Raw genomic sequence first — 23905 nt, forward strand, 5'->3', positions numbered from 1 at the left:
TGGAAACGGATTGATTTGGTTTTTCACAGAGGTTTTATTTTTGAGTTCCAACATAAAGAGTAAGAAGAATGTGCGTAATGCCTCACCGTTTTTTCTGACTTAGAATGGGTTGATCATTCAGCCATTCATTCATCAAATCGTCATCATTTATATTTAGGATCTCTCAATTTAATGTGCATGTAGTTTTGCTTTATAAATATCAATGCTTACTTTTCCTCTGTGGCAGAGAAGATGGAGAATTTAGTAAGTTTATTCCAACTCTGGGTCTTCCCTGGTGGCTCAGTGGTAAAGAATCCACCTGCAATGCAGGAGACGCAGGTCCAATTCCTGGGTCAAGAAGATCCCCTGGAGGAGAGAGTGGCAACCCACTCCAGTATTCTTGCCTGAAAAAAATCCCACGGACGGAGGAGCCTTGTGGGCTACAGTCCATGAGGCTGCAAAGAGTCAGACATGACTGAAGCCACTGAGCATGGTAGCATGGCAAGGCATTCCAACTTTAACCTGAATCTAGTTATGGTGGTGGTGGGCGTTTAGTTGCTAAGTTGTGTCTGACTCTTGCGACCCCATGGACTGGAGCCTTGCCAGGCTCCTCTGTCCATGGGATTCTCCAGGCAAGAATACTGGCATGGGTCACCATTTTCTTCTCCAGAATCTAGTTATAAAGCCAGGTTTATTTTTTAGGGATCTTTTCTTATTATGTCCATTTTTCCATCCTTCTATCAAATAAGTGTTCTGTTATAGAATTGGCTCAGCTTTTCCCTCTGTGTTGTCCGCCTTGGTAATTCATGTCCATTTCTCCATCACACAGCATCCCAGGATTGTCTTTTAGTCTGTGAACATGCTGCAGAAATGCAGGGACCATGAAAGTTCTTACTTCATGACTCTTAGGGAACACAGCCTTATCCTGGGGTCTTTCAGATGCTAAATGTAATGATCACGCTGTGTTTCCAATCTCTGGACAGTTCAAGTTCAACATTTAAAACTTTAAGATTTATATATAAGAAATTTTATTTGAGGAATTTTAAAATATAGCCAATGAAGATAATCTGTGTAACAACCTACTTGTTTTTAAAGCTCCAGATTAAAGTTATTTTTAGGTTCTGTTCATTCCATCTGGAGGAAATAAGTCGGATATTAAATTTACTGGCCATCTTCGTTAATGCTAGTGTTTCTCATGTGCTTTGGAATTACAGTTTAGGGTGTGATTTTGCACTTGCTTTCCCCCTATCCCTCTCTCTGTACTCATCTTGCCCTAGCTCGAAAGTTCCTATTACCTGCTTTCTATCTCTGATGACTCCAGTCCAGAGTAAAATCTTCTGTTTGTAGCTGGGACCTCTGTTCACATCAACTATGACTATCTGAGAACCACCACCAGGCCAGCATGCAGCACGGTCAGGTCCTGGTGCTGAGGCTGTCTGCCTCCTGCCATCTCCCTGGATATGCAGATTATAAAGTCCTTCATCGTGGTGTGTGGCTTCCCCCTCCACATTCTCTGATTTCCAGCAGTAAGCTAGCTCAGGTCTCAGCCTTTTTCTGGGGATATTTTTAGCTTTATGAGCACACAGGAGTGGAACTCCTGGACGCCTCTGTCTGCAGTATTCTTTGCATTTCTATTTTGTGTCTTATCCTTGAGATAATCTTACTTTTTTTTTTTAAATCACACAGACATACCAAAGGGAAAAAACCCTACATTTTATATCTTTGTATATTTTTCATGTTTGGAGCTCATATGGTGACAGGGAAGAGGCACTAAATATATAAACTTTCAGTACAACCTTGGCTGAAAGACTTGGTCTTCTAGAGTCATTTTCATATAAATTCTCATCTACCAACACCAGGTGACATTAGGTCTCTGTATGCCAGCCACACTGGCTCTCTTTACTTCCTCCCACTGAATTTGCCCTTGTCCTTGTTTCTTGAACTGAACTTGAACTTGTTTTTCCTATCCAAGAACCTCCTCACATAAAATCTCAAGGAGCCCTCATTTATGTGTGGGTACTCTCCTTTCTAAATGTCTGTTAGAGGAGTCTGCTTCCTTAAAGGATAAAGTGATGAGATCTGGGTGTTAGATGTGATCTGTGTTTTTCACTTCTACAAATTGAACCTAAGATGTCGTTTACAACTTACAGCCTTGAAAACCCAAGCAAAAGAGTTCTGTGATCTTTTAACTTGAATACTAGGGCTTTTGAAATTTTATATACAGAATGCCTCATTTTGTCAGTGAGAAACAGTCTATAAATATAATTTTATCAAGATAATTTTAGGAAGTTATGCCTAGTGATTAGAAGTTGAACTCTCCAGTCTTGATTCCACTTGATATTTGTTTCTGCAACCTTAGAGTCTCTAAAACTTCAGTTTTCTCATCAATGAAATTGGAATAATAGTTCTTTTCTCATAGGATTATTGTGAGAATTAGAACTAAAGCATTTAATCTAGAGTTAGATTCATAGTAGGTGCTGAATTCATATTAACATTTATTTTTATTATAGTTAACATTACTTTGAATTCCATTCCTATTTGTAGAAAACCTAAAATTTCATGGTGAAGAGTTCTACTTTGTGTCCTAGAAACTTTTGTAGCTATCATACATGTATCTACCCATACCTCTGTAGTATTGTACAGAAGTCCACAGAATTATACAATGTGTATATGAATGTGTACTTTTTAAATGTATCTTATTTTATACACATTAACAAAGTACTTTTAGAGAAGAATATAACAGAATTTAAAATATATGAGCTACATTTGATATATTGAACATCTGACATAACTTGTACCTAAAACAAGAGAAATCAGGAATTAAATTCTTACGCCATTCTGTTTTGCTCGGCCTTGTCCTTGCACAGGTGTGTTTTTCACCTTTCCCCATGCCAGCACGTAGCTATTGGTAGTTGCTACTTAGAGCATTGTGTTGAGAAGTATTCTGCAGTTGAGTCTGGGTTCAGTGGGAGAGAATGCCATGTTTTCAGCTATGGCTGTGGGCACAGGGTGAACGGTAGCGTGGGTGCCACATTTTCACTCCTTAGTGATATTAGCAGATTGACATCAAGAGATGACTGCTACAGTCTTTTTATTCTGCCATCGGAGGAACTTCTGGCAAGTGAGGTTCACTTCAGTTCTCTGTCTATTAAAAGGAGACAAAACTCACCTCCCGTTTCCTCTACAGGGATGAGAGAGAAAATTTAATATTTTCACTGGCTAAAAGCCAGTGAAACTCACAGGAGAAAGGTCCTCTGTAAAGTTTAGAAACAATTATTAGTGAGCTCCCTTTACTTTGGCCAATTACAGACCCAGAACTGAAATACTCTCATTTTAAGGACCCTGATACTCTGCACAAGAAGTGGATCTCTTTGAAGTAGACCATCTTTCAGATATAGCATCTTAACTCAATAGGAATCTATTCTCCTTGCAGGAAATCCCCAACTAAAGGGACTCAGCTTATACAAAAAATAGATTGTTGGTCCCTTCTGACTGTTGTCTTCATACCCCATTCCTTGTATTGTTCAAAGTCAGTCTTTGCCTCACTGTTCTTCTCATCCCAGACTTTGGCTCAGCTCTCCCCTTTAGCTAGACTGATTCATGTGAAACTGTTCTTCTGCCTTTTAGAATTTTGTGATTTTTCTTGAATCATTTATTGCTTTATCCCTTTAAAAATAATTTTTATAAAATAAATACTATATGCTCACTGTACATAATTTCCAGCATACATGCAATCTATGTGAATTGCAATACTTTAAAGTGGCTGTTTGATAGGTCAAAGTGAAGCTGAGAATGACCATTGATTGTGGAGGTCATTGGTGACATTGCCAAGAGGTTTCCTTGGAGTGGAGGTTGTGAAAGACCGATTCAAGTCCGTTCATGAGAAAACAGGAACAGAGGAAGAGGGTACCCCAGTTCTGTCAGGCCTACAGACAGGAGTTGAGAGAAGCCTTCACAAATGTTCTGTTTGGGAACCTTCAGTTTGGCTAATGCCATGCTTAACACAGTCCTGTTCTCTCCTCTCCTTTGGTTAATTCACTGGTTGAATGAGTATATGGTTCTTTGAGTCCTGGGTCCTATTTACACATCCTTTGAGCTCTCATGGCACCAGGACAGAGCTTTGTACATAGCAACTGAAAATTATTGGCTGAATTTACTGAACATGAGCAGCAAATATCCCTCTCTCAAGGGCAGGTTGGAATGTATGGCCAGGGACACGTGGAGAACAGGAGCAAAAAATTACACATCCCCAAGCTCCCTCCTTCCAGTGATAGACATCTAACAAGGATTTCAAAAAATGAACAAAGACCTCTCTGTTGTGTTTTTCTTTTTTTATGGCAAGTGATGAAATCTCTAAATGTTTTCTGTACCTGGGGTCTCCGAACAACCTGCTCTATTGGAAAGTATGGAACAGAAGACTGTCTTTGTTGAAACTGACTTGCGTTCACACTGGCTCTGCTTTTTGCTAGCTGGATGACCTTGCCATGTAATAGAAAACCTCTGAGCCTTGATTTTTTTCAGCTGTGATGTATAGGTAATTTTGCTTCCTTTTGAGATCTAAGAGAAATAATAAATATGAAATACCTAAGCTAGCACATGGTAGACATTTGGTAAGAGTGGATTAAATGAATGAATAAGCATGTGGTTACTAGGTAGAAAGACTGCAATTCACAAAGCTCTGTACATATATTAAGTAGATTAAGGAATGTCTAAGTGGGAGAGAGAATTGCTATTTCGAAACTTGTAAAACATGAGTAATTTCCTCTTGTCTTTTTCCCACTGCCCCCTTACATTTCCTTCCTAGAACTTTCAAAGGAACACATTTCAGAAGCCAGATTGTGCTAGAGTTGAATGAATAGGTTTTTCCTCTCTTTCTCCTTTTTTTTTTTTTTGGTTTTTTTTGAAAGAGTTCTATATGCCCTGATTTTTATTTCTTCAGTATCCATTGAGAACCTATTATTAAAAGACCATGAGCAGGGGATGTGAATCTACTAAAGACAGGACAGCTGAACAGACCACTACAAATGAGAAATCGCTCTGATTGGGAAAACTGTAAATTATAAAGACAACCTAGCGTCCTTTTTTTTTTTTTTTAATGCGTTGTAGCATTTGCTGTGTAAGAAATCAGGAAATGAATCCTTCCAAAATAATTAACAAGTGCTTCACTCATTATTGCAGAGGATTTGAAATGGAGAGGTCTATTGTTACATAAATCTCCATACAATTATGCAATTTATTCTTGTTGCCCTCTTGTCCCTGGGGTAATCTGAAGTGGAACTTTGAGCTCTCCCAGGGTCACCTGATGAGAATTTATTTATGCAGGCTCTTAGATTATGCTGCACTCCAGGGAGCCCAGACTGACTGGGCTTGGTGCCAGAACCCTTAAAACACAGGAGTTGAATGGGAGAGAATTTGCCAAGAAGAGTGAATTAAAGCTATAATGTTCAGGTGTTTGTAATTTCAGCTCTCTGGGTACTGAAAATATGTAGTCCCATGTATTTCTTTTAATTCGTATTGTCTTTAGATGCTGAAATTGACCTGCTGTCTTTTGTAAGTATAGACTGAATAAACACCACAAGAAAGACTCCTCAAGGAAGAGTGGCTTGGGAGTGGCATGATTGTATCACATTGTTTTCTGTGATGGTCACAGAAAATAAAAGGCAATGAGCGTGAAGTTCCTTGAGAGCAAATAGCCTGAGTTTGAATCGTGGACTGTTTGTAAACTGTTTGACCTTGGGCAAGGTCCTTGACCCCTCTATATCTAGATTTCTTATAAGGCTGTGCCAGTTATTTAAGTTAGAAGAGAGTCTGCGCATAGTAAGTGTTCTGTAAGTGTTTGATACAGATTCACCTTCCAGAAGCAGGAGTTCCAGGAGCCCTCAAGCAGTACCGCACAGTAACTGCTTCCCTGTCTCATTCTTTGAGCTGCGAGGCAAACAGTCTGGCTTCTGTCTAGGCTGCTCTGAGAGGAAGAATCAGCCAGGGACGCTAGAAGTTAACAAGCACCTGATAGCATCATTCGAGCTCACAGCATCCTTTCCTACTCTCCTTTGGAGTCTCAAAACAATCCAATGAGGTCTGTATTTTTCTACACTTCCGAGAGAAAATATGGCCCAATTAACTTCCGATTTAGAGTCACACAGCTAATAAGTGGTAGAGGGTCAGGCAACTACATATTTGAAGAACACTGGGTTTGTTTTGATGCTACAAGTCTTCTTTAGAAGTTAATTCTAGTTTGTTGTGTCCTGTGTACAAATGATTGTTGTTTAAACAAACCTCCAGAAGCCAAAACCTCTGTACATGCAGTGGCAAGAATAACACGGATGTGGGAAGCAATCAAAAGGATCCTCCAGGTCTGTTTGTCTAGAGCTGTTATTTTTTTTGGTGGTTCCAACAGAGAGAAATAATTATCTGTACAGTTCCATATTAGTTTTTTGGACACCCCCCCCCCCCCCACCTTCTGAGCATTTTACTTTTCCTTATAGCCTAGGCTTTGGTCATACCCATGGTTGTGACATTATGCACTGAAAATAGGAAAGGCAAAGATACAAGACTCAGTTCTCTATATTTCTACCCTAAGTCTTGTAAAGAAAAAGCAAACATTTGATGTAGGAAGAAATGAAAACTTTGGCTAAAATGATGTACTTAAATAATCGGGATTTCCTTGTCACTTTGCATGTCTACATATGCCAGTCAGCTGCCTTTCACACTCTGAAGAGCACAAGAAACCGAGCTATTCAAACACTTCTGGAAGTTGCTGAACCATGCAAACTGATCTGCAATTCTAGAATAGCAAGCAGAGCAAATATATTTTGGTGGGTTTTATAAGCACTAGTTTGGTAGAAACCACAAGAGGAACCTTAAGAGAATCGATGTGTTCATTCACAGTTGGCCCTGGTCATGGTGCAGGTTGCAGGAAGGCAGAACCTGCCTCAGATGCTTTTGCTGAGAGCACAGCTTACTAGTTTTGCAGTTACTGGACTTTTCTCTGAGAGCTATAGAGGCAAATGTGACACAAACTGACTCAACCTTTTTTTTTTTCCCCAGAGGGCAAAGTCTGAGTCTAGGATGCTATTAAAATACTAAAGGTCCAGAAGTGAGCAAGTAATAAGTAGGACAGAGGCAAGATAGGAGAGTTCCTTGGAATAATCTGATATCTCTCTGTGGTCCCACCTACCCTGGCCCTACCATCAACTCCAGCTTGTCTCCCTCTGCACCTCTACCTAAGATCCCACCACAGCCAAAATCACCTCCTCTCTATTGTCACCCCAGATGAGTCACTTTCCTGGCAATCTATAGCCGAGTGGTCCCTCTTGCCCTGTGTAATGGGCTGAATGGTCCCTCCCCCTTCCCCAAAGATATATCTGTATCCTAGTCCTTGGAACCTATCAATGTTATCTTATTTGGTAAAAGACATAACTTAAGAATCTTGAGATGAGCATCCTGGCTTAATGACCCAAATTCAATGACCAGTGTCCTCATAGGAAACACACAGAGAAAAGATAGGCAGGTAGGGGCAGGTGTTATGGAGGCAGAGATTAGACTAATGGGGCAACCAGTCAAGGAATTCCGATTCTTCTGGAGACTGGAAGAGTCAGGAAACACTCTTACAATGTTTGTGTCTCCCCACTCTCCTGCCCCCAATTCATGTGTTGAAGCCCTAACCCTCAACAAGATGGCATTTTGAAGTGGGGCCTTTGGGGGGTAATTGGGCTTAGATGAGGGTGATGCCTTCATGCTGGAATTAATACCATTATGAGAAAGGAAAGACACCAGAGCTTTTTGCCATGGGAGCAGACAGCAAGAAGGCAGCTGTCTCCAGGACAGGGAGCGGGTTCTCACAGGAACCGAATCTACCAGCACCTTGACCTGGGCTCCCCTCACAGTCTGTGGGATTTTGTTACAGTTGCTCACGTTAAGACACACATTCTCCACAGAGCCTCTGAAGGGAGCACAGCCCTGCTAACACCTTAAGTTTGGACTTCCGGCCTCCAGAACTGTGAGAGGATAAGTTTCTGTTGGTTTAAGACACCCAGGTTGTGGTACTTTGTCAGGGCAGCTTCAGAAACCCTGCTTCTCACCCTTTGTCAGTGTTTCTTCATGTTCCAGCTCAAGTCATTCCACTCAGGTGGATCCAGCCCCACGTGAGATCGGGCCTACCTGGGAACAGGAATCTGTAGCAGGTTTATGTGTGTCTCCCACTTGGCATTTACAAGGTTTCGACCTTGTGGTGTTTCTTCATTTTTAATGTCTGTTAACTTTTTGGAGGCCAGCAGTTGGTTTCACATTTTTGCATCTTAGTACCTGGTGCTAAGCCTTAGACCTTTGAGACTCCCCTGTTGAAAAGAAGCTCAGTTGTAAGTAGAATATAACCTACTTAACACAAAAGCCATTCCTTCTTTGATTCATAAGGCTCTCCAGGATCTTAACCTGATGCCAGGTGCTCATGATGAGAGTCAGTTATTTATATAGAACAGTGAAAGAAAGTCACTAATGATTTGGATCAAGGATAAGGATGTTTCTTGTGCTAAACTTATGCCACCTTCTCCAATGATTTTTAAATCGTGAAGAAGTGAAGTGAAGTTGCTCAGTTGTGTCCGACTCTTTGCGACCCCATGGACTGCAGCCTACAAGGCTCCTCCGTCCATGGAATTTTCTAGGCAAGAGTCCTGGAGTGGATTGCCATTTCCTTCTAGATCTTCCCGACCTAGGGATTGAACCCGGGTCTCCCACATTGCAGGCAGACACTTTACCGTCTGAGCCACCAGGGAAGCAATTACTCAGAATGTACCTCTACTTGATTAATTTCAATTAGCTCTGAAGAAATAGCTTTGGGTGAGCTGGAAGAGAAACCACAGTTATCAGCTAGCACCATCCAGCAATGGAGTGAGTTTTCTGAAGGAGCGTGTTTGCCCTGTCCTAGGATTTCCCTGGTGGCTCAGACAGTAAAGCGTCTGCCTACGATGAGGGTAGACCTGGGTTCAATCCCTGGGTTGGGAAGACCCTCTGGAGAAGGAAATGGCAGCCCACTCCAGTACTCTTGCCTGGAAAATCCCATGGACGGAGGAGCGTGGTAGGCTACAGTCCACGGGGTCGCAAAGAGTCGGATACGACTGAGCAACTTCACTTTCACTTTAGAGTACAGAAGTTCTATCTAAATACAAAGTGTCTGTGTTTCTCTCTAGGGCTCAGACATCAAAGTGGAGATCTCTTTGCTAAGCCCCCAAAAGTATGATTTTTTTAAAAAAAATTTAAAGATAATAAAGATAAAATACTGAACAGTGCTAGGAGGTATTTCAAATAAAACCAGACAGAAATCTTCCCACCTTCGTACCTCTGGTCCAGCCTGACTCGCAGAAGAGTCCCTATTAGAGATTTTCTCTGGTATCACATGGTATGTGTCCTTATGGTGAGCGCCCTCAGCATCTCCTACTCTAGGCTGACTGCCACTGTGCAAACAAGGTCATTCCTAGGAAGGAGTAGAGGAAAGGTAACAAGTCAGAGTCAGTAGGCTGAGTTCTGGTCCTCAGAAGTCTTTTACTCATTTTCGTGGTCCTGCGAAGATCATTTCTCTTAGATTCCTCATCTCTAAAATGAGACCTGGGTAGATAACTTCCACATTTCTCCTTTAAACTCTGGGCGTTTAAAAAGAAATATTTTATGACTCTATAGGGAATAACAAATCGTTGCTGTACTCCCTGGAAAAAAACTCAGCAGAGACTCGTGAGTCCCAAGGGTGGACAGAGTTGTCCTGTCGTCTTGGTCAACACACATGCGTGCTAAGTGCTGGAATGCACTATCAGAGACAGACTCTGCTTGGGAAGAAAGTAGTGCTGAGGTAAGGGGAGGCGATGGCCTCGGATGAACTCTAATACACTTGTAGGTCATCTTGTCCAGAGTGGATCTTGAGCAGAGAAGCTCTGTGTGTGGTCGAATCCCTTGGTAGCACCTCTGCCAGCCTCTGACGAAACTCCTCAGTGACTGAGGATTTGACTCTTTCATGGCCCTTGTTTCCGTTATTTTTCATAGCCCTAACTATGAGATAGTCAGACAGCCATCCTTTTTGCAGAGCTGGAATCCAGGGCCTTATAATTCTTACCATTGGTCCTGGTTTTACGCTTGGAGCCTATCGAGTCAAATCTCAATTCTTCAAGTTGTATATGAATAAATCCAACCTTGCAAGACTGTGCAAAGATTAAGCGCAATAATGCACATATGGTGGTTTAGCATCCTTCCTGACAGATAATAAGTAGTAACATTATTAATGTTAGCTACTGTACTCACTTCATTGGTTTGGTTAGCATATTAATATCTACCATGGAGCATTTTTCCCTTCAATTTTGTTGAGATATAGTTGACATACAGCACTATGTAAGTGTGCCTGTCTAGAGGATGACAGTGGACCTGTCATGCAACAGCAGCAACAACAGCCTCACTTGTGCAGGTGCAGAAGGTCAGGCCTCGATCCAGCTCTACAAACCCGAAGTCGTGTGTTTCGACAAGGTTTTCGGTGATTGGTATACTTGCTACAGTTGAGAAGAACTACCTTAGACCACATACCCCCACCTGACCTCCCAACTCTGTTCTTTTAATTACTCCATCAGACCTGTGGGTGTTCGAAAAATCTTAGTTGAGGAAGAAACAATTGACAAGAAGCAACAACTCCAAGTCTCAGTGATAGAAATACAAGTCCAGAATTGGTCTGACGTCAGTTGAAGCTCTCACTATATTAACTGGAAATCTATTGCCAAGGATTTCTAGGTGTTCATAGTACAGTCATAAAATATATGATCCTGAGACTTTAGAAGATTACTCATGCATTTCAAGTCATGTTAAAGTATGCGCCACATGGTTTAAGACTGGGGGTTGCCTTGTGATTTTAAAAACCTGATTAACAGACTAAATAATCATAACGACCCACTTTCCAGTCACGCCAGATAGAGGCAACCACAAAACTTCCTTCCACAACACTCTTCAGCTGCAGGAAGAATGAAGGTTTTCAATGGTTTTCTATTTCTGACATCACTGCGAGGGCAGTGACTGAGAAGCCAGCATTTGAAAGGTGCAGAGGAGATGTGCGCTGTGGAAACAGCTGTGCTAGAGGGAAATGCTTTCAGTCCGTGCACTCAGCAGTATGGAAATGAACTTTGCCAGCTCATGAGCACGAATAAACGGTTAGCTGCCTTTCCCACCACAAAGCAGCTTTCTATATTTGGTCCTTTCAGACGTTCAGTAAAACAGACTGAATTTAATGCCAGATGACAGTGCCAGACTGACTTTAGTTAAACTCAAGCAAAGACCTTAAGAAGCTGCTTCCCCCACCCTGTCCTGTTTCTCTCTCCACCTGATCATCATGGGGAGCTCTAAGCCCGACACCCCGAGGGCAGGACGTCAGCCCAGCTATGTTGGCTACGTCAGCAGGGCCGTGATCCCCGGGGGCATAGGTCCACCTGCACCATCCATTTCAGGGCACTCGGCTCAAGATATGCAGCCTCTTTCTGGGTCACAGAGGACTTGAGGCATGGGGGAAGCCACACCCTACCTCCTGGAGCCTTTAGCCAAGAGAAACCAGCATCTCTGCTTTTTTTGTCCTGGGTTCCAATTCACTCCCATCCAGTACATGTTATTAAAGTCCCTGACCCCCAGGGCTCTGTGTTGGGACCCTTTTTATAGCTCCTTGTTCCTCACACTCATTGGTTCAGCAGATATTTATTTAGGGCCTCTGTGTCACAGGTAGTGAGACTGTAAGAAGTAAGCCCCAGTTTCTGTCCTTATGGTATTCACATTCTAGCCAGGGAGACAGACAGTGCAAGGGTAAGTGCGTGCTGAGAAGGGAGCGAATTTCTGCCCCGAGGAGGAGGTGGTATGGGCTAAGTGAGAATGCACCAGGCTGAGAAGCAGGTGGGGCAGGCATTACAGATGTAAGAAAGGGATTGAGTAAAGCCTTGACGGCGTTAAATCCCACAGGCTGATTTCCCACCCCATGCAGGAGGACGCAGGATGGGTGACATGGCAGCTCTGCTGAGGATCCCAGTCCCACTTGTCTCTACCCACAGTGCAGGGCTTCTTAACTCTTTCAGATACCTTTGGATCTTGAATTTAGCCACCACTTCCCCCACCCCAAACCCACTCCCTTCCCAACTCCTGGGATATTAATCATTAGAATGTGCGTATTTAAATTAAAGTAGAATGTACAATGTGCTACAGTATGTAGCAGAATGATTGAAAATATAGTGTTTGCAGTCCAGTGACTCTACAGCATTGGGGAAGTTACCTAATTCTCTCTTCCTTGGTTTCCACATTCAATAAATACTGGTTTCCAATGAAGGTTAAGAGAGGAGCTGAAAGTTGAGGGAGGCGGATTTTTAGAGAAGTGAAACTTTTGTTATTATAATGGTAGGTATAATCTTATGAACATTATGCGTTTGACAAAACTCTTCAAACTGTATGCCACAAAGAGTGACTCCCTAGTATAAACTATGGACTTTAGTTAATAAAGATGCGGTTCATCTACTTATAAAAAATGTGCCACACCAATACAAGATGTTAATAATGGAGAAAACTGTGTTTGGAAAAGTGAGTGAAAGTCGCTCAGTCGTGTCCTAGTCTTTGCGACCCCATAGACTATATAGTCCATGGAATTCTCCAGGCCAGACTACTGGAGTGGGTAGCCTTTCCCTTCTCCAGGGGATCTTCCCAACCCAGGAATTGAACCAGGGTCTCCTGCATTGCAGGCAGATTCTTTACTAGCTGAGCTATCAGGGAAACTTATGGACAGCAACACTGCTATAATTTACAGTAATATATGATTGATGTAGTTTGGGTAATTTAGGAATTTCATGGAAAGAGACACTGAGCTAAAATCTTGAAGCTTTTGTACGGGTGGAAAACAGCATGAGAAGATTCTGGGAGGCTGGAACAATACGAGTAAGCCACAGAAGTGAAAATGACAGATATTATGTTGTATTCATTTTTTCATTGCCTGGATGACCTGATGGGATATCATAGAAGTGGGGAGTCTTAGAAAGTGAGGTTTGATGGAGTGGTGGGTGGTAATGTAGAAACGGGGAGGGACATGGAAGATACACACTTTGAAATTGAAACCAAAAGGACTGACTTGTAAAAATGATCAAGCCCTTACAGTTTCAAAGTGATTTTGCTACATTGTGCCCTGGCCTGGCCTTCCTTCTCACAGAATTGGTGTCAAGGTCAACAGTGGTTTTAACCCCATCATACCAGTGTCCCCTTTTGTGACCAACATTTCAATGAACCTTTTACTCTCAAGTGAAAGTAATTTTTCACTTAATATATTTGCACACATGATTTTGAAAATGTTTACAAAGTGCTTTATTATAAATTAAGGCAATGTCAGAGAAAGTGGTTAATGTTAAGGTGTACATTACAATACGTAAAAGCCCAGACATGACTACACTAGAAGACGTAATGAAGTGGTCAGATACCCCATACGTGGGATGACAGCTCCTAATAAAGACCCATAGAGATGCGTTAATAACTCATATAACACAAGTGACACGACTGTCACTGATGTCAGTGATTCTGCAAAAAAGGTGGGTGACTGTTGGTAAAGTCCTAAATAGGAGAAAGTACAATCTTATCTGTTACTTAGTAGTTGCATTCCCAAGAATTCACAGTGTACTAAAAAGCATGCAAAAATACTTCAGCAAGTAATTATAAACAGGTTTTACCTATGAAAATGTCACTGTGCACTTTGGAAAATCTTGCAGATGTTGGGACAACTTGTTTTATTGTGCAAGACTGAGGCATTTTGGGACATGTAACATCCCAGGTCCCCAGCCATCAGGTGCTAGAGACCCTACCCCCACCCCGTCACTTTGACAATTAAAAATGCCCCCAAGGTTTCACAGCCTGAGGGAACAGTACTGCTTCTACTGAGAACCACTGGCTGGATGCTGGCTCTCAGATTTCAGCCTCAGGACTTCAGGACGGTGAAAGATAAGGATGCTGGAGGGGGAGGATTGGGAGGTTGAGCTGGAAAAGGCATTGGCTGCGGTGCTGTCTCCCTCTGTCAAGGAGAGCCTTCACTTTCTTAAATTCTTCAGATCTGCTTCTTCCAACCTGGTAAGAGTTTCATGTCCTGAGCCCAGGTAGAAGATGAAGTGAGGGGAAAAAGATAATGTTTTGTGGTAATAAATGTGAACCTGTCTGGCTTATTTACCTTAAGAGTCAACAAACCAAATCTGATCCCCTGCCCTCCACACATGCTCATTGTTAGGTATATACTGTGTCTCAGTTTAGGAGAAATCTAGTTCTAACATGAATGAATCCTTGAAACATTTTTTGAAATTTAATCCTTGTTGTCTTTTAAACTACAGGCATGATCTCATTCCATTTTTTTTTCCAGTTTTGTTAAATATGAAGTAACATCTAATCCCTCTTGGCATTCACATTTTGCACAATTGAATGTCTTGAGCAAATGTGCATGATGGTCTAGCACATCTTGGTATTAGCACTCTGCGTGCTGTCTGGGAATCTTAAGCAAATCAAAGGAGCTTGATTCCTTTGGAGTACTTTTCAGAGAATTTCAAGCCTTAGATTTTCCTTTAACAATGACACCTTCTTTCTCAAGTTTCTTTCTCAAGTGTGGTTGTGCTGTCTTTGACTTGTAAAGAGTCATTTGGCCCAGAGGTATTGTTGATGTTCAGTTGCTCAGTCATGTCTGACTCTTTGCAACCCCATGGAGTGCAGCATGCCAGGCTTCCCTGTCCTTCACTGTCTCCCAGAGCTTGGTCAAACTCATGTCCATTGAGTCAGTGATGCCATCCAACCATCTCATCCTCTGTCATCCCCTTCTCATCCTGCCTTCAATCTTTCCCAGCATCAGGGCCTTTTCTAATGAGTCAGCTGTTCGCATCAGGTGGCCAAAGTATTGGAACTTTGGCTCCTTCAGCATCAGTCCTTCCAATGAATATTCAGGATTGATTTCCTTTAGGATTGACTCGTTTGGTTTCCTTGCAGTTCAAGGGACTCACAAGAGTTTTTTCCAACACCACAGTTCAAAAGCATCAATTTTCTTCAGTGCTCAGCCTTCTTTATGATCCAACTCTCACATCCATACATGACTACTGGAAAAATCATAGATTTGACTATACAGACCTTTGTTGGTACACTTCAGATGCAAGCCAGCAAATGATATTCCAACAACATTAATCTGTTTGCAGCCTTATTCCAGGACCAGGTTTATCCGTTTGTCAATCAGATGCATAGTATTCACTGGACAGCAGATTAGGCATATGAGGAAATCAAGAGTGAAATAGACACTTCACACCCTCAAAGAGTCTGTTATCCATCTAGGGTTGATAAAATCTCACATATACTATCATAAGTAAGTGAAAGGTAAGATGAAATACTGGTGGAGTTTCTAGGGATGAAATAGTACTTTCTTCTGAGGAAGGCTTCCGAGAAGAGGTAAAATTTTTAACTTGATGATTTTCAAGATTCATTACAATCTTGACAGGCAAGACACTTTTTGAAGACTGGATTTTTGAGTTGAAATAAAATGTGAGCAGAATATTTTTGTGTGTGTGGCTTCTCATTACTTAATATTATGCATTCTCCATTTATTGTCTGAATGTAAGTAAGTGACTTTTTAAAATTTTAAGTGACTTTAAATAATTAGTAATAATTGCTATAGAGAATCTCATTTGAAATTGCTATCTTTCTGGAAAAGTCCTCTAATTTAAGAGTTGAATCTAAGTTTTGCTTTTTCCATTGAAGAATTCAACTTTTACAACTCCAGATTCTGGAATACCAATGCTATATTTCAAAATTCTGGGGTGTAGCTTTAGCCTTATTCATAGTAAAATGCAATCAGACATAAGGCAGATCTTTTGGGATGGTTATACAAAGAGACTAAAATATTTCAGCCACTAAAATAGGAAAGTGTTCTTGCCACCAGGTGTTTTTCATGTACTGAACTTGAGGACAACACAGAAACGGACCCAGAGCACCCAGGACTGCCTGTGGTTCCAGGCCCTCCCCGTCTTTTCCTAGGACTTGGGTCTAATTGCTTCTGCTCCCAGGCTATTAAGGTCCATCTCCCCACCCCTCTGGCCTCTGTCTGTACCACTGGCCTGTGGGCTGGAGATTTGACTAAGAGCAAGTTATTCAACATGAAATTTGGCCAGATGACATGTTTGTCTCTTGAAGAGATATTTGTGCCCCAGTTTTCACTGCAGCATTATTTACAATAGCCATGGCATGGAAACAGTCTAAGTGCTCACTGGATGAGTGAATGGATAGAGAAAATGTGAGATGTATATGTATCCCATGGAAATGTAAGCTTCCATATATTCCATATATGTACATATATACACATACAATGGGATGTTATTCAGCCATTAAAAAAACCTGCCTTTTAGGACAACATGAATGGATCTTGAGGGCATTATGCTAAGGGAAATAAATCAGAGAAAGACAAATACTGCCTGTTTTCACTTACATTCAGAATCTAAAGATGCCGACCTCATAGAAGGAGAGAGTAGAATGGTGGCTGCCAGGGTGGGGTGGAGGGCGGGAGGAATGGGAAGATGTTGGTTAAATGGTACAGATTCCCAGCCATAAGATGAATATGCTCTGAGGAGCCAATGTATAGCTTGGTGACTATAATTAACAGTACTATATACTTGAAAGTCATTAAGAGAGTAGATCTTGAATGTTATCACCACACACACATACAGTAATTATGTGAGGGAATAGAAGTGTATCAAATCACCTCATTGTACATCTTAAAGCTTCATATTTTATAGGTCAGTAATAGCTCAGTAAACCTGAGGAGGGGAAAGGCATGTTTGTCAAAACTAAAATATCCTGGGTTGGAAATGTTTTCTCTCTGAGCTGGATGGTAGGTATAGGTTTATAAATTCTTCAAGTTGCAGTATTAAGACTTGTGTATATCGTGTATGTTATATCTCAACAAAAGATAATAATAATAAAAAATTTAAAAACCACTGAAGTGTTGCCAATTTTGGTCTATCTGGGATAATTTTGCAATGAATATGTGCATTTTCAAGCATTTAAAAATAACTTTTTAGAACTTTTAGTGTTTTTCTTTAGTATTCTTTTTAAACTATTTTTTAGCCAATTAGTTGCAATAACCTAAATAGCTGATGGTGGAAGATTTATTATAATAACTATTTGTCCCCCCGAATTGCAAACAGCTTAGTAGAGCAATAATTGTACCCTCCTCCACACTGCCCCCACCCCAAGTTTTTGAAACAAAGGAAAGGAGGAGAAAACAAAATTTCTGGGAAAAGAGGATGAAAATGTGTGTTGCAGAACCACCTTTTTGATGCTTCAAGATTTCCAACAATTTAAATACCTAGAATTTGAGGATAGTGTGACTAAATCGGAGAAGGCAATGGCACCCCACTCCAGTACTCTTGCCTCGAAAATCCCATGGACGGAGGAGCCTGGTGGGCTGCAGTCCATGGGGTCGCAAAGAGTCGGACACGACTGGGCGACTTCACTTTCCCTTTTCCCTTTCACGCACTGGAGAAGGAAATGGCAACCCACTCCAGTGTTCTTGCCTGGAGAATCCCAGGGACGGCGGAGCCTGGTGGGCTGCCGTCTATGGGGTCGCACAGAGTCGGACACGACTGAAGCGACTTAGCAGCAGTGACTAAATCATTATTTCAAACAACTTGTCATGTTTACCAACACAATGCAGTCTCATACTTTTTGGCCAATTTTCTCAGCCACCCCATCCCCTCCTGCCCAGTTTTCATCTTGATGGCTATAGCTTTGGGTTCAAATTCAGACTGAAGTCTAGTGGTGAGTGAAAATAACTGATGATGCAAAGGGAACAAAAATAGAATTTACAGCAAAATCCTTACCTTTAGCTGTGGTTGTCAAGGTTCAAGCACCAGAAGAGGAAGAGACATTCCCTTCTGAGAGAGAGCTCCTGAAAAACAGACAAATTTGATGCCACTAAATGGTAGCATTAAATCTATAAAGTGTAAGAACTGTACATAAATTAAGCCTGAGTTTCTTTTCCCCAGCACACCCAGCCAATCTCATCATCTTGGATGGATTTACAAATGGCATCAAGTGCTTCTTAATGTTACTATTGGATATATATGTATATATTGAGCCTGATAATCATTTAAAGATAATCATTGAGCCCAAACTCTTTCATTGGAACAGGACAGCTGGGAAGTGGTGGAAGGACTGAGGGGAGAGATGAATTACACCGAAGAGCCACCAATACAGAAAGGATTTTTGCTGAAAAAGAGAAAATGGCCCTTGAAAGGCTGGCATAAGGTAAGAACTGGCTTGGGATTCCCCTTTGTTTGCACCCACATTGCCTACTCAGGCCCTGTTCTTAGGGCACTTATATTTAATTTGAGGCTGAGCAAGGAGACCAAGAGAAGAACTTTAAATAGAATGTCTTAATGAATTCTACTTTGTTCCCCACAGAGATTCTTCTATCTGGATAAAGGAATCTTGAAATATGCCAAGAACCAAACTGACGTAAGTGGTCTTGTTAATCCAGAATTCTCCAGGGCTAGTCATGTTGTATGAAAGGAGAGAAGGTTAGCACTCTCCTTGATGAAGACGGAAGAGGCTCTTGGGCCTGACAACATGCATATGGTTAAGGCATTGCCACCTACTTCATGGTATCTAATCACTGGTGTCACAAAGAGTCGGATACGACTGGGCAACTGAACAACAGCAATATAGTGGCTCAATCGGTAAAGAATCTACCCACAGTGTCATAGACCCAGGTTTGATCCCTAGGTCAGGAAGATCCCCTGGAGTAGGAAATGGCAACTGATTCCAGTATTCTTGCCTGGAGAATCATCATGGACAGAGAAGCCTGGTGGGCTACAGTCCATGGAGCCGCAGAGAGTCAGACACAGCTGAGCAGCTGAGCACACACACAGTGGTTGTCAGCTTGTGGATGAGACTATACATTTGGATTGCATTTCCCTAGCTGGAAACCATGGGGGTGGTAGTGGTTCTCTCTCAGGGAACAGAGGTGCCTGTTCCCTTCTGTCTCCTCTCTAGGTTCTGTGTGGACTCACTTCACCCACCAAGTGGAGATGTGAGGGCCCCTCCCAGTACTCTCCTGGATATCCAGCTGTGGGTTCTGGTCTTAGGTTGTACTGTGGGGTTCTCTGAGTGGGGAGAGACCTCTTCCCAGCGAGGTAACAGGAACAAAACACAGGACATGTCCTCCCATTATTATGGGTTCTGAGGAGTTTAGTGGGAAAGGTCCTTGGTGGAGGTGACAGGTCCCTGTCCCTGTGTGTGGACAGCAGGCAAATGGCCCACCAGGGCTCAGGATAACTGCTAGTCCTGCCTTCACAAGAGTCCCTCTCTCAGCCAACACTTCTCTTCTCCCGCCTTCCTCTCCCCGCCTCTCTCATCGTGCTCACCCTGTAGGGGTGCCTGCAGAAACCTGCCGTAGTGCCTGACTCACAGTGGCCTGTCCTAGCTTCCTTACTCCTCTTTTTATCTTTGTTTTATTCAGCTTTTAAAGTTTTTTGTTTAATTAATTTTTATTGGAGTATAGTTGATTTATAATGCTGTGTTTCTTCTGTACAGCACAGTGAATTAGTTATACATACACCCACACTTTTTTAGATTCTGTTCCCACATGGGTCATTACAGAGTATTGAGTTCCCTGTGCTGTACAGTAGGTTCTTTCTAGTTATCTATTTTATATATAGTAGTGTGTATGTTTAGTAGTGTTGGGACTGACATATTGTTCATATGTCAGTCCCAACCTCCCAACTTCCCTTCCCCCCACACTTCCCCCTTGTAACCATATTACTCAGCCATAAAAAAGAAAGGAATAATGCCATTTGCAGCAAATGGATGGACCTAGAGATTGTCATACTGAGTGAAGTAAGTCAGACAAAGACAAATATCATAATCATATGATATTGCTTATATGTGGAATCTAAAAAGTGAGTATAAATGAAACTATTTATAAAACAGAAATAGAGTCACAGAGGTAGAAAACAAAGTTACTCGTCTTTTTAAATCACTTCCAAATGAATTCAGACCTCAGAAATCCTGCAGGAAGCAGTGCCATTAACAGGTGAATTCACTGCTGTGGGAGTCAATCCACAGGGCTAACTTTCGACTTTCCTTACCTTCTGCTTGTTACTTAACCCTCTGCAATTCAGTCTCCCCTTTAGGTTAAATAGGATGATGACACATGTACAGCACTCAGCTCAGCACTGGTTCACACTAAGTGCTGGAGAAGCATGGCTGTTGTGTTAACTATTACTGGATGTGGAAAGGGAGGGAGAGGGAAAGGAGTGTCAAAGATGTTCCCATGGTTTTTAACACCATGGTTCTCATGAGGGCCCCCTTCATGCCTCTGCAGATAGAGAGAGAGAAGCTGCATGGCTGCATTGACGTCGGGCTCTCGGTGATGTCTGTGAAGAAGTCATCCAAGTGCATAGACCTGGACACCGAGGAGCACATTTACCATCTGAAGGTGAGACTGCTGCCCAGGTGCTGTCTCCCTTTGCACAGATCCTTCATGTTGCAAAGGAATCATCAGTTACAGTACCATTGGTGATGCCTTTTGAATTTCAGAACATCCATCCAACATGTAGAAGATCTTCATTAGGAAAGTATTTCTAAGGATGCTATTGCTATCTGGATGGGACAGTTCTTCACTGTGTAGGAGAGTCTCTCACACTGGGACTCAATAAAATAAATTCAACATCCTTGTCTCTTCTCCCTCATATCCCTCCTCCATTGTGACTGTGACATCAGTAACCTAAAAAAAAACTTCATGTTTTCAAATACAAACTCTCTACTCCCAGGCAGTACCATCTTTAGTGAAGAACCATTTGCCATAGAATAAAATATGTTTCCTGAAATATAATATGATCTTTAGTCTCTGAAGCTCTGGCTTACAACGTCAACTAACTTTATAGGGATTAAAATTCTCATACCACAGTGATGTTAAAAATTTTTCCCCTAAAGGATGGGTCTCCAAATAGTATCTCTGAAATGGAGTGCTTCACTCCATTCTTCTGCCCCTTCTGCTGCAGGTTGTATAGATAATTAAAAGCAGGAAGCGAGAGCTTTGGAGATCCAGATCTGGTTCAGATCTTGACCAACTGGCTACTTACTTGCTCTCAGCCTTTGACAAATTATTGAATCTCTGAAAATCTTAGTTTTCTCACCACTTCCCGTCCCCACAATGGGAACACATTGCTCATCTTGTGGAGCTGAAGGTAGAAAACTTGGTGTAATGCCTGACCCACAGTAAACTCAATAGGTTCATTTATTATATATAATTATTAGGTGTTACCTGAGGGTTAGAAATTGAGAAAACAGTAAAAGTCTTTTCTTACTTGGACAAATTATTTAGAATATTGGGAATGGGGGCTCAGAGTTGGGAAAATAAAAGCATGAGATTATGATCTCCACATCTTAGTGTATCCCTGCCCTCCCCATGAAATGTCTGTGGTACTTGGGCAAATACATGTTTAGCACATACATGTAGTTGATGGACTGCCCAGGACAGTCAAATCTATACTGTTTTTTAAGCCTAAGCCCCTGTACTTATGGGTGTAATAATTGTTTAGAGCAGGATTTCTCACCTTCAGCACATCTGGAGGGTGGGCTGGAAACTTTTTTGCCATGGGGGCCTGTCTTGTGCATTGTAGGATGTTGAATGGCACCCCTGGCCTCCACCCACTAGATATCAGTAACAACCCTCCTCTAGTTATCACAACCCCCAAATGTCTGCAGATGTCATCAAACATCCCCTGGGGTGGTCACAGTACCCCTGACTGAGAGCAACTAATGTGAATCAAAGGAGGGAGAGACCTATAATCTTTTTTTGAAAAAGGTTTCTTTTTTTTTAATCTTCGAAGATTTACCGCTTCAGTGGTAAACCTCCTCTCAAATAATTTCTCTGTGTTCTTCCAGTAACTCTTATTTCTCTCTGTTGACATGGTCAGGAAATAATACTTTCTTGTCCATACACTATTCTAGTTAACAGAGTAAAAGCAATGATTAATTCCTAATTTTTAAAGAACTAGAATGCCTCGAAATACATCAAATACTAATATTGTGATAAACGCTGGTTAGTATTTCTCTGTGTTGATTCACTTTCAGTTCTGTTTGTGTCTCCTGTCCATTCTAACCATCAGTTATGACTGTGAGTGCACGTATGTGGACTTATCTGAGGTCCTGGTTGATGGTCTCAGAGTCGGACAGTTTTTAATGTGAGCCATCCAGTCCCCTCTCTTCCTTTATCATAGAAGGGGGTCTGGGCAGCAGAGAGTTAAGTAGCTGTACACCTATAGTCCTGTAACTACCTGAGGGGCTAACGCAGAACCCTGGTCAGTTATTTAAGAACGTGCTTTTGTTCTTCTGCCTCGTTTAACCCAGTTAAAAAATGGGTCAAGAGGAATGCTCTGGGCACTGATTTTTAATGGCCTCTGATAGTAGACTAGTACAAAGAATGACACAGGATTCCTATAAAATGCCCAGTAGCAAGGTCTGGGAAATGAAGTACATTTCAAGAACATAATTTAAAGGAGACAAATAGATGTGAGTCTGTGTTGCTTCTACCTGTAAATGGCACATCCAGTAGAACCTGATGGGGTTTCAAGTCTTGTGTGTATTTCTAACCAACACAACAAACATAGATGTCAACCAAACACTTCCTAAATGAAGGATGTTGCTGACATTTATTTCCACATCCTTGCTCTCAGTAACAGCTTTAGTAATGGTTTTAACTGAATTGACCTGGATTTTTCTTCTTGGAAGTTAACCTACTGAGTATTCTTTTGGAGTCATTTATATTGCCTTTTCATGAGTTTCTGTTTTCTTATATGTAGATGTCTATCACTTTTCGTTTTGAAAGTAGTAATGCACCATCATACACACATAGAAATATTGACTATTAAGAGAGATTTATGGTGCATAGGTGCTTCTTACATTCTTTTTAGACTTTTATGCACATTTGATGTATTATAATAAAAGTTACTACATACAAACATTACTCTTCATAGAAATTGTACATTGATAGTCAATCATGGAGAGAATGGCTAAAAGTTTGTGTTTGTGTGTTTGAAAAATCCTGGGCATCACTGATAATACTTTATCAGATTTTTGTTTTCTAAGAGTGGGAGAAATGTTCTTGTAAATAACCTTCACATTCATTAACATGTATTCCTCAGTAACATTCGTTATCAGAGAAGATGAACAAGGTTAAATATTTCAAGAAGAATTTATTCATTCTCTCCAGAGAAGATTGATCTGAAAAGTCTGAATTAGAAAAGAGGTTTTTTATTAATAAAAAATGGTGTAATGTTTTCAGTGGGGATATGAGAAACTGGGACAAGAGAACTTGGAATTGCTTTAAAAGATGGATAAATATACTTTTTTCTAATTCTTTTTTCTTCGTGTAGGAGATGGATAAGTATAAATTTCAACTTCCTTGTTGCTTAATATGTCTTAATAATAGCATAACAGTTGGCTCTTTCATAGAATGCTTAAATGTAGAGTTTATGAAGACCATTCTTAATTTCCATCTCCTACTCCATAGACTTGTTCCATAGACTACATGAATGTAAACAGAGTAAAAAAACTGGTACTTCCACAGTTCTACATGTGTCAGCATGAAGAGGTGCCAGGAATGACCTCGATGGGATGACTAACTGGTTCTTAGATGAGTGACACTCTTGTGTCCTTTCGTCCCGACACAATCTAGGTAAAGTCAGAGGACGTCTTTGATGAGTGGGTATCCAAACTCCGCCACCACAGAATGTACCGTCAGAATGAAATCGCCATGTTTCCACACGAAGTTAATCATTTTTTCCCAGGATCTACAGTCACAGACTCTGGTCCTGGGGTCTTGGACACCATTTCAAGTAGGAAGGTAATGATTTGCCAATCATGAATC

The 23905-nt window shown here is 41.4% G+C and overlaps 1 protein-coding gene and 1 non-coding gene across 8 annotated transcripts in view; both read left to right on the forward strand.

The window, feature by feature from the left end:
* The window catches only part of OSBPL3 (oxysterol binding protein like 3), a 196902-nt gene that overhangs the window by 102947 nt on the left and 70050 nt on the right, over positions 1-23905 (forward strand). For all 7 annotated transcript variants that reach the window (XM_081533859.1, XM_081533861.1, XM_081533865.1 and 4 more), the window contains 4 exons: positions 18163-18279; positions 18436-18489; positions 20357-20470; positions 23714-23881. In XM_081533859.1, the coding sequence (XP_081389985.1) occupies positions 18163-18279; positions 18436-18489; positions 20357-20470; positions 23714-23881 (453 nt within the window). The remainder of the gene's footprint in view (positions 1-18162; positions 18280-18435; positions 18490-20356; positions 20471-23713; positions 23882-23905) is intronic.
* Positions 18530-18655, forward strand: LOC145524968 (U6atac minor spliceosomal RNA). The gene has a single exon (XR_014067997.1). It is a non-coding gene; the product is annotated as a U6atac minor spliceosomal RNA (small nuclear RNA).

The sequence above is a fragment of the Giraffa tippelskirchi genome, chromosome 10 (genome assembly GCF_054371585.1).
Source record: "Giraffa tippelskirchi isolate mGirTip1 chromosome 10, T2T-mGirTip1v1.2.pri, whole genome shotgun sequence".
Classification (NCBI taxonomy): Eukaryota; Metazoa; Chordata; class Mammalia; order Artiodactyla; family Giraffidae; genus Giraffa; species Giraffa tippelskirchi.